This window comes from Motacilla alba, chromosome 21, assembly GCF_015832195.1.
Source record: "Motacilla alba alba isolate MOTALB_02 chromosome 21, Motacilla_alba_V1.0_pri, whole genome shotgun sequence".
NCBI classification, from domain to species: domain Eukaryota; kingdom Metazoa; phylum Chordata; class Aves; order Passeriformes; family Motacillidae; genus Motacilla; species Motacilla alba.
Genome location: NC_052036.1, coordinates 441,188 through 452,611, shown reverse-complemented (window position 1 = coordinate 452,611; position 11,424 = coordinate 441,188). Strand labels below are relative to the sequence as shown.

General features: G+C 48.2%; 1 protein-coding gene across 26 annotated transcripts in view; it reads right to left on the bottom strand.

Moving 5' to 3' along the window:
* Positions 1 to 342: 342 nt before the first annotated feature.
* The window catches only part of CASZ1 (castor zinc finger 1), a 192,573-nt gene continuing 181,491 nt past the window's right edge, over positions 343 to 11,424 (bottom strand). For 25 of the 26 annotated variants that reach the window (XM_038159655.1, XM_038159656.1, XM_038159658.1 and 22 more), the window contains 4 exons: positions 10,293 to 10,441; positions 8,799 to 9,033; positions 7,187 to 7,480; positions 343 to 3,950 (listed from right to left, as the gene is read on the bottom strand). In XM_038159655.1, the coding sequence (XP_038015583.1) occupies positions 2,695 to 3,950; positions 7,187 to 7,480; positions 8,799 to 9,033; positions 10,293 to 10,441 (1,934 nt within the window). In that variant the 3' untranslated portion in view covers positions 343 to 2,694. The remainder of the gene's footprint in view (positions 3,951 to 7,186; positions 7,481 to 8,798; positions 9,034 to 10,292; positions 10,442 to 11,424) is intronic. The other variant, XM_038159665.1, reaches the window with a different exon arrangement.

Sequence of the window (11,424 nt, the reverse complement as noted above, 5' to 3'; positions counted from 1 at the left end):
AATCTAAGGATTCCTCCTGGAGCCCATCACCATACTATCTAAGTAGCTGAACACAGGGAAAATGTACAAGTACAGAACCTGCAGCAAATGCTAGTAAAGTAAAATCTTTTTGCCCCATCCCATCTTGAGAAATTCCAGGGCATCATTCCATCACTCTGCCCCAGGAACGCGAGCTTCATTCTATTCAAGAATGGGGTTGTGCTAGGAAACACACAGCTGAGGGTAGGGGATATACCAAACAAAACAAAACAAACAAACAACAAAAAACCCCCTATAAAAATAAAAGCCACACAAATAGCTGATAGAGGAAAAGAACTCCAAAGAATTAAATAAACTACAAACTAGTGATAATATTTCATTTGTTTTCATTTGTTTCATCTCTACAAAATTCAAGTTAGAGTTCGGAATCGTGCAGGTCCGGTCAGTGCTGGGAGTGGGAAGGCAGCCTCAAACCACAGCAGTAAGGCCCCCCCTCCCCTGCCACCCCTACATACACTACACTGAAAGAGAGAAAACAAAAAAAAAAAAAAAGGGAAAACAAAAAAAAAGGGAGAGGGAAAAAAAAAGGAGAAAAAAAATTGCACACAATTAACCATACGTAAGGGCTATCCAGAAGGCAGGTGACACCTCCCCCTCCACCCCTTGGCATTGGTGGTTTCTCTTTTGTTCTATATATAGTAATAACCTTTACAGGAAAAATACTGTACAACTTTTTTTTTTCCTTTCCTTTTGAAACATTAGCTGAACATTCTGTCCCCACATTTACACAGCTGAGCTGCTTGTTTATAAATCAGACCTGATCTGCACCAGTTCCTTAGGGAAATAACCAAAAAAAAAGCAACCTAAATTTCTTGAATTTCTTGAGGCCTTTATCTGTTCAGGGTGGAAACAAATCCTGGGGATCCCTTAGAGCTGAAGTGCTCATGGAGCTGAGGAGGGGAGAGGGTGCCTGCATGGTATAAAAAAAAAAGAATTTTTATTTTTTTTTAAAAAGGACAAAGCTCAAACTAATCTGGTATACTTTAAAACTGGCACCAAAGTAACTATCAGAATAATTCATACTAGTCCTTCTGGTGCCCTGGTGTGTGTGGACAAGCCCTTTCAGGCTCAGGCAAGGATTTGGGGTCAAACAGCTACTGTGGCACCTGCCAGAGGCTGGGACAGTGTCCTGTAGTGTGTGTTCCCAGGCCAGGCCGGGCCACGATAGCAGGGAAGAGCCCGGAGCCGGGGAAAGCCCAGCTGCTGCGGGGGCAGGTCAGCTGCGATTGCTCCTGCAGTGCCCGAGAGGTCAGGGTGGCCCAGAGCTGCAGCAGAGCCGAGGAGGCAGCTGCCCAGCGCCGGGGCTGCAGCAGGGTCTGCAAGGCAGGAGCAGGCAGAGCAGGGCTGTCCCCTCCCCAGCCCAGAGCCGAGCAGGACACCCCAGCGGGCTCAGAGCGTGCCTGCCTGAGTCACCTGAGATCCGCGTCTGTCACGCTCTGGCGTGCCTGCAGCAGGGCTGGGGACGGGACTGTCCCGGTCCCGGTGCCTGGGGCAGAGCGGGGCCCCTTCCCGAGGCTGCTCCGGGGACCAGGACGCTCCTGTGTGAGCTTGGTGCTCCCTGTGCTGCACCTCGGGGCAGGGGCAGCTCACAGCCTCCTGAGATGGGGATACTGAAGCACCACGAAAACGCCTCACCTCCGCAGAGAGGAAGCACCTAGGGGTTGGGATGAGATGGAACTGGATGGCAGAGTAAGCCCAGTCCTCCAGTGTGACAGACCCTTTAAACTGCCTGCTGTGTTCTTCCCAGGTTACTTCAGCTAAATCCCTACAGTCAGAACAGCAGGGATGAGGAGAGGTGTCCTACAGAGAAAGTGTAGACTGAGAAAGTTTTACAATATAAATAGCATTCAAAATTATTATCATTAACAGTAAAAAGGATCTGGAAGAACAGAGGAGTGTCCCATTCCCACCCCTGCTCATTCATTAATGCATCCTCATTTATGTGACAATAAATACCCACTCCCACCCTGGCTGTCTGATGCCATTTAATGCTGGAGAAAGAAGGGGGAAGGGTGGAGAGAGAGAGAGAGAGAGAGAGAAAGAGAGAGCACACTCCTCACCCCCTCCTTCCCACTGGCAAAAGCTGAGCTACTTGTCTTTGTGACACCAATTCCTTTAATTTTATATATGTGTGTGTGTGTGTACATTATATAGAGAGACACACACACAAATATATATTTCTAAAATTCATTACCTCTTGTTCCCACCCACCCCCCTCCAAGAAGTGGAGATTATTATTATTATCGTACAACTGAAAACATGGAAAAATAAAACCCAGAAAGAAAACTGGGGGGATAGAGCCCCACCCATAAAAAAGGGTCCCCAGATGGGCACAGGCCCCACGCACCGTGCAGGGAGCAAGGAAAAGTAGTGGGTACCCTCAGGGTTCGTGTCCATATAAAGGGTATTTTTTGCTGCATCCTGCCCCCTTGTTCTGGGATCTGTAGAATGGAGTGATGCAGCACCAGTCCTGCTGCCAACTGATCTCTTCTGGGGTCTGGGGAGGAGCAGGGGTTTCCTTCCTTCCTCTCTCTCATTTGTGGCACGGAGTTCATTTTTCATTTGCCATCCCCATCTTTGTTCTTGCCTTATACGGGGTCCTCTTAGTAAATCTGTAAGAGAAAAACCAAACCACTGCCGTTGCTGTCTCTAGGATTAAGGAGAAGCTGCTGGAGCAGCGGTGGAGGCCGAGGCAGCAGCCGGAGCTGGAGCAGGGGCAGGAGCTGGGGCTGGAGTGAGGGCTGGCTCGCCCTGAGGCCTGGAAGCATCGCCGTGGTCTGTGGAAGAAGCACCCTCCTCCGGTTCTCCGTCTTCTTTAGTGGCCAGGCCTTCAGGGTCCGGCAGCGATTCTTCAGAATCTGTGTTCAGGTCTTCCTCCTCCTCATCCTCCTCATCATCATCATCGTCATCCTCCTCTTCATCATCCTCCTCTTCTTCATTCATCTCCTCCTCATCGTCCTCTTCATCCTCTTGGGAAGAGTCGTCCTCGTCCTCCACGTCCCCGGAGCCCGGTGCCCCCGCGCTCCTCTCCGCTGGCGCGGCCCCGGCTCTGCTTGGGGACGGGCCCTCGGCGGCTTCTGCCTGCTTCTTGCTGAGGTCCAGGGAGTCGTTGAGGCCCACGCCAGCTGCGTTCTGCAGGAAGAAGAGGGAGCTGTTGTTGTCAGTGCTGAGGTTGAGCGAGCTGTCCAGGTTGATGGAAGAGTTCTGGATATCATACTCAAGAGTGGAGTGGGCAAGGCCCTCGGGGCCAGGGGAGATGGCAGGCAGCTCCCCTCGCTCCTGCTTCTCGTGTTTGCGCTTGTGAGAGTCCATCTGAGACATCCCCACCACCGTGTGCTTGCAGCCGGGGTAGGTGCAGTGGAAGTGGGAGCATTTGAGTTTGTACTTGCAGTCAGGCACCTCGCAGTCCACGCTGGAGCTGAACTGGCAGAAGCCGGCGGCGCTGATGACGTCCTGCTTGCCGTGGTGCTTGCGGTGCGCGGTCACCTTGGTGCTGTCAGTGCAGCGGAAGCCGCAGCGCAGACAGTGGAAGTGTGTGCTGTTGCCAGAGAACTGACAGTCTGGGAAGTTACAACTCAGTGAAGACTTGAAGCGTTTGAAATCATCCAATACTAGGTTGTCAACACGGTCGTGGTGCTGGGCGTGCTTATACATGTGGGTACGGCCACAGAACTTGTAGCCACAGTTCTCCCGTGTGCAGTGGTAGTGGGTAACCTTGAGAGAGAACTGGCAGCTGGAGTCCTTGCAGTCCTCGTAGAGGTCATAGCGCCGAAATCCCTCCAGCATCATCCCTTCATCCAGCATCTTGCGTGAGGACGCGGTCTTGCGGCGCTTGCCAAATGGGGACATGTCCTCAATAATCCAGAAACGCTTTTTGGCCCCCGAGGCAGTTGGCATAGTGATGGTGTTCCCTGAGGAGAGAAAGCGCAGAGCGGTGTTGCTGACAGCCAGGTCTCTCCATCTCCCAGCCGTCCTGGCACGCTCTGCGTTTGCCAAGACACAATGCTGCAACTGTTCCCACCCGCAGCTCGTCCCTCGAGCTCTCAGCGAGCCTGAGCTCCAGGACTGTGGGCTAGCTGATGCTGGACATCACTTCCTCAATTTTCAGCACATCCTGCCTTGTCTCTGATTGCTGCTCTGGCAAACCTGATCTTGTACAAATGTTAACTGTTGCTTCTCTGGTTTGCTGCTTTCACAGCTCCTCTTGCTGCCTAACCTAGTCTCTAGTCCCGTTCTCCTCAAGTCAGAACAGGGAGGAGCTGGCCTGCTCCAGTCCAAGGACTGAGGTGTGTTACTGTAGTTCACTGGGGTGGTTAAAAGAGCTGCAGAGTGCTAAAAGCCCGTACGTGTGCACTGTTTTCCCCTCTCCAGGCTCTTGTAATACACTACAATTGCCAAGGACAGGCAGGAAGTGAAGGAAGATCCCATGCATGATTAAAACTGCAGCGGGGGGGGTGTGGAAATTTATAGAAACAGGATGGACTTTGGCCAGGAGACTGCAACATCCCTCACTGTAATGAGCCTACATATTACAATGAGTGCACTTAGAAAGACAGATGGACAGATGTTCAATGGGGCTAATTCTCATCATCACTAGCCAGTGGACTTTGAGAGAAAATACCAGCTCTGCAACATTCCCTTGGGTCTCAAAAATTCCACTATGCCCCTAGTATAAATAAAGATCCCTCATCTATCTTCCACTTTGATTCACAGGGCCAGCATAACTGGCTAGTGCTCATGTCCCCTGGGATCACACTGACATCAAAGACACGACCTCAATCTATCTATTAACTTTTTTCTTCTCTGCTTGCTGTTTCCAGAATCAACCCACAATCTCCAGTATCAACATGCAGCACAGACAAGGTTGGAGGCAAGAATTTCTCACCAGGTACAGAACTGTGAGTGTAATTAGAAATTACAGCTTGCAACTAACACATACTTTTTTTTTGTTCTTACTCTCTCCCAGCTGAAACTGCCATCTTCTTAAGAGAGGCCCAGTTTGTGACACGCAGGGCGTGGGGCCCGGGAGCCCAGAGCAGTTTGCATCCTGGTCTGGGACACTGAGGGACAGTCAACTGTGCAGCATTACTTCCTCTCTGGCAGATGCACAGGTGTTGCAGGTGAGGATCCCCCAGTGACAGCCTTCAAGAGAAGGGGGTGAGCACTGAAGGAAACCTCCCTCACTCCCAGTGGCAGTGGTGGCAGGAGCCTCCTCTCCCACAGGGCTGGGCCGTACAGTTTGTGGGGTGAGCAAAGAACAGAAGGTTTTTCTACACCATTTTTGTGACTGGCTCTTGGGCTCAGACTCAGGACACCAGTTCAGGTCATCCATGGTGAGACCATCTGAGTGACACGGTGGAAACTGCATGCTAAGGCTGATTTAACCAGCTACCAGTGAAAGAATAACTTTCTGTCACTGGAGATTTGAAATTGGCAGGCTCTTAACTACAGAATCTGTGACCAATTTGCTCTCTGCTCCCCCCTAAACATCTGGCATTGAAAATCCAGTTCTCCACTTCCAGCCAACTCATGTAAGTGCAGTGGTGCCTGGACAAGTCACTGCTCTCCAGATTAACTCCTTTTAATAAAATTACAGCCAAACCATCAAGTTCCTTAGCATTAATTAATTAATGCTCATATTGTCTGTCTTTGGATGGGAAAATGGGATAACCCATCTTAAAGAAGAGACGGGAAATAAGTAGAATTTAAATTTTACCTGTTTAAAACTCTGTATCTACACAGCTTTTAAAATAGTTCAAGCGGATGTGCTTAAAACTTTAGTTGACAACCAATTTTGTTTTCTCATACAGGTAAAGTTTTGGAGTAAGGCCATAATGAAGAGAGATGACACCTTGGTGCACTCCTCTCTTTTGCCAGCATTCAGTCCCTGCACCCTGTGAAAGATTACAAGCCTCAGTGGAAGTGATCTCCACCAAATCTCAATGGTAAGTGGTTTCCATAAGGTAATTTCTTTAATCATTAAAAATGTCAGCATTCACCAAACTATACCAAGGTAAAAACAAAAGACACTTAAAAATATTTGATAAGAGGAAGCACAGCACAAGGTTAAAAATGTTTCAGGCTGCATGCAGTTCAGTTAAAAAAGAAGCAAAGATAGAGTTTCTTGTGAATTTTGTTATTTGGCACACACTCCTCTGGACAAGGCAAGGATCCTTCTCCTGCCAAGTCCCTTGAGAAAAACCTATGAACTGGAGTTGGAAACCTGGGAAGTTGGTCCTCCAGCCATACTCCCAACCTTTGACCTTGGATTTACACATTACTGAAACAGGCAGGAAGAATGACTGGGACATTTGAAGGCTGCCAGAAGCCTCATAAGTGTGAACTTTAGCACAAAGATGTCCTTAATTAACTAGAAAAGAGCTAGGAGTTGGGAAAAGAAGCCAAAAATGAGACACACCCTAAAAGCCATTCCCAGATGGAATGAGAATACCCAGCCTGAGACATCTCTGATCTTAGTCACACATGGGAATGATGGCAGCCTAAAACTGAAATCTATCTGTATTTTCTGCAGCTGACTAGAGCCTTGATAAATAACAAGTGTGAGAAACAGCTCAACCTGTCTGATGATGCCATCATGTGACACTGCCTGTACCTCACTCCTCATCTTGGGAAGGCACCCCTGAACTTTGTGGCTTCATATGAAGTTTGCAGGATCAGTTGAAACACAGGACCTGGGTACCTCATCAGACATTCACCTGTGCACCACACTGTGGCAGGCACTGGCTTGGGTGGCCTGGAAGATCTAACCAGGAAGTCCAAGTCCCATTAATGCCACATGAGCAAAAGTTTGCTCTGTGGCCACTTTGAGGTTACCAAGACACTGAAAATGCACGTTAACTGTGGATTTTGTTAGGTTTTTCTCATAGTTAGGAATTGGTGGCAATTGCTCTCAGTTATTCATCCACATGTCTATGGATGCTTTGCTGTGGTTTGTTTCCCCTTGGCTGTGGTTACTGTGTCAGCAAGGAAAAGGAGCAGGCATGGATGGGCCCTTGGGTAACATTTGCCAAGGCACAGAGAGACCTTTGCTGCTCTGCCCACCCAGAGGTGCAGAGCAAAACCATGGGCAGGGTGAGTGGGGACAGAGCTGGGCACAGGACATGGAGAGAAAGCAAAGAAGTGTTACCTGCTGCATCCTGCACTAAGGGAACGTCACTTTTTACTGGAGTTGGAGTGGCAATGATGGGCGAGAACCCAGCGGTGCTGGCGGCAGGCATGACAATGCCTCTGCTGGCTCCCAGAGTGGCACTGAGCAGGGAGTACGAGAGACAAGATGGAGAGAAGAGATAGGGGAGGGTGGGGAGGGGAGACCTAAGCAGGGCTTGTGAGAAAGATGGAGGCAGAGATGGTGGTGGAGGTTGTGGTGCAGTGTGGGTTGCATCATCGGCAGCAGCAGTAGCAGTAGAAGGAACCAGGCAGCCTGGAGAATGTGGAGAGAAAAAAAAAGCAGAAAAAAAAGAAAAAAAAAGAAAAGAATAGAAAAAATAATAAAACCAAACAAAACCAAAGGAAAAAAAAAACCAAAACAACAAAACAAGAAACAAAAGAACTGAAATGAGAACCCAAGAGCAGAAGCAATATGATGAAAATGGAAAATACATTCACAAATGTATGAAACAGAACTGCAACAGAGAAGAAACAGAAGGTGAGGAACTGACAGCACCAGGAAGAGGAGAGTTGTCTCTGCGGGAGATAAGGTGGCTTTATGGTATGGGGGAAGAGACACAGGCTTCCAGGCAGGAATTCTGGATTCATTTGGTCATTCTGGTCCTTGTTCATCTACAGGGCTGCTGCCTGCTTCAGTTAACAGCTGTAAGGGTGCTCTGGCTCTTGGGGCAGGTGGAGCTGCTCCCTACCTGGAGAGCAGTGGGGGGCATTTCCTGGCACTTGGGCCGCTACTGGCACAGAAGAGTGTTCCAGGAACCACTGCCCCACCAGAACCCTCTGGAGGTGCCATAATGTCCTGGGGCCAGTGCCATGACCCAGCAGTGCTCCTACAACATGACTGCTGTGATGGCCTTTAACTGGGGGGGAAGAAAACTAGGAAAATGTGTATGGAATTAAAGCAAACGGAGGCAGCCTACGCAGAATATCCCATGAAACCCTGGGAAGGTACAGCTGAGAGATCCCTGGTCATCACTATGTGATGGCAGAATTCCTACCAGGTATCTGACTCCTGACGAGCTGACCCTGTAATGCTGGGCAGGGGGAGATGGCTCTGCATGATCCTGGCAAGCAGGGCAGGAACTTTCTTTCCCAAAGAGGGGATGAAGGGGTTCTGCACTAAGTGGAACAAGAGTTTTTGGGTAAGGAAGGGAATTCAGTAAGCTGCTTTTAGATGTTGCTTTCTGAAGATGTGATAGGTTTTATCCCCTGTGTATGTCAATCTGCTGTTGTACTTCACCAGTACAATAAAGTGCCTGACTTTGGATGCTGCTTGAGGAAATACAAAGAGGTACCAGAGAAAATTCCAAGTACAGAAGGGGCCCACAGCTCTTTTTCTCTATTCTTCATGAGAGGAAAAAGGGAGGCTGCTAACTTCCTGGATGCTTGAGGTGTATATTTTGATGGACCTCTTCTCTCAGGTGCTGGAGAGAGCTGGGTTAGTGTGAGGCACTACTGAAGTTGGCACAGTGTGTATTTTAAGGTGCAACTGTCCCTTGGCCTCTTTTTATGAGTTTATCTCCCAGGAGAGCAGGCAGCTGCTGATCCATTTCACACACACCCTTCTCCCTTACCTGCTGATGTACTTTCATTGCCCACTGGAGTGCTGGAGCAGCTGCGGTCCATATTGGAAGATTCAGAGGAGATACCCCCAGGGCTACAGCCAGTGTAATCCATGTACTCTTCTGTTTCAGTGTCCATCATGCTTGGGGGTCCCTGAAAGGAAGCTGGGGTTCCTGATGAGGCTGGGCTGGGTGCCATGCTGCCAACCTGGGGGAGATTTTCATTTCTTGGAGTGTGGCCAATAACCTGCAGCAGGAAAACAAGACGGGGACTTTCACACCAAAAGCAAGACAGCAGGACCAAAACCATCTGTCTGCACATTTATCTCCCTCTGCCACAGGTCATGGGGGATAGCTGGCACGTGCTTGTGAGTGGAACCCATGGCACCGAGGCCAGGAGCATGGCTCCTCCTGCACGAGGAGCTCAGAGCATTAAACCTGGCACATGCATCCTGGTATGTAAATTGTGCTGCACTGGGAGCTGGGAGTGTTAATCTTGGCACCAGCATCCTGGTGTGTGGATTCTGATATGTTCCCAAAGAGGAGGTGTTAATGTTGGCATTGCCCCCTCATCCTGTGGGTCCTGCTGCAGTCAGATGCTGGAACCATGCCTGAGTTCAGTGCTGAGACCCTGAAAGATGGAGGTTAAACACAGCATTTTCTGCCCAGTGTGCACTAGAATTCTTAGGGTTAGACTCAGCATGTGCTAGAAGGGCAGTGAAGACAAATTTATTTGTTAAATCTTCCTAAGTCTCATTTTTGTACTTCAACTTTTTATTAGAGACCAAAAGCTGCTACAGCAGCACCACCAGTTCCTTAGCATCTGTGAACTCACTAAATCAACAGCACTACACTTGAACAGTTCACTTATTGACAGTAGTTAATAACTAACAGGGACTCTTATTCCCATGTTCTGGAATGAAAGAGGGTTCTCATCTTCTACAGATGGACTCTTTTGATTTCCATATACCAGATGATGTTCTTAGGGTCAGATCAGCCACAAGCATTTAAATAAAGACAGCTTGTTTCATCTACCAAGTCAATAAGGGAAGAGAGATGTCAAGATTGGTATTTCTTCCATCCTAGGTGAATTCTTTATATGCAACAGGAAATACCTGCTTTAACCAGCACATTCAATTCTTCCATATGCTAAGCACATTAATTTTAACAAGTCAATTGTATATATTGAAAGAGCTGGGAGAGAGTGCAAGTTGTAAATATGAGAACTTTAGTGTTATCCTTCTCAATATTTTTGTACAAAATTTACAAGGAAAAGCTGTTTGCACTAAGCAATGCTTTGCAATCAATGCTTAATCATCTTTACTCATCTTGTGTAAGTTCAGCCAGGTAAAGCTACCTTGGGTGTACTCCCACTGCCCAGAAGCATCCCCCAGTGCAGACACACATCCCTCAGTCTGGGTACAAGTGTCTTGGCACTGCATCAGCTCTGCAACCAAAGGGGCCAACACTGCCTGTGGATCTACAGCTTCAATAACAAGGAGTTACCTGAGTAGGAACACGATCAAAGTTCTTCCCCAGCATCCTTCTCATGTGCTTCCTGGCATGGGATGTCATTTGGTGCTTGAGCAGGAAGGAGAACTGGCAGCCCTCTCGGATGCAGTGGAAGTGGCTGTTCACCTGGTTGTATTTGCAACCTGCAGACACAAACCCCACGTTTATGTTGCACATGAAGGTTCTGATAGGGAGCAGGACCAGAGGGAAGATGATGGGACAGAACATTATCAGTGGTCGTGGGTTATTCAGGAACAGCCTTGAATGACAAAAACCAAACTCTCAATCTACTGCCTGCTGAGCAACTGCAAGAGAGGATTACAGTGTACTGAGATCTAAGACCTCAGCCTAGTTCCATCTCTTTTTGTGCCATTATAAAGGAAGGAACATTGCCATTACATCTGGTAGTGCCTCATGCTCTTCAGTCTTAGCTAGCGCCTTTTCTTTTACAACAAGAACAAAACCAGGACATTTAGCTGTATCACAGAAGCTACAATAAAAATACATGCTCATAATTAGATTAGAAATGATAAGTTCTTTTTTTTTCCCCTCTAACTGTGCTCTCAGAAAAGCAGTCTCATATCAGCTCTAGCTCTGGACAGTGTGTGTGCTCTGGTCAGACGGGAATGAGCCAGAAGTGTTTATTGCCACTCCAAAACTGTTGTGTAATAGGGGCAGCTTCTGAACAACAAGCAATTCCTATGGGTTCTGGCATACAGCACTTGACAGGTTGTGCTCCTCGTGGCCACAGCCACGCGTGCCAGGCGTGCACAAACCATTAAGGGACAATCCCAAACAGCCACACTGTACAGCTGATAAACAGTGGCTTGTCACAGTTCAAACACAGCTACATCAGTGATCAGATCTGCTGTTTCCCATCCTCCCTTGGCCATATGCACAGAGGTAGAGACCTACAGACAGGCTCCCTTATCTATCTACATCCACCTTTACTTACATATGTACGTTTCACCTCTCCCTCCCCAATCACACACACTTACATAATTATACACACAGAATCATACACTCAAAATATCTATCATGTGTGTTTCTTCAGAAACATTCACAGCCCTTAAAACAGGCCAGTGCTTTCTGCAGCTGCGATCTATAAATACACAACATAAACACC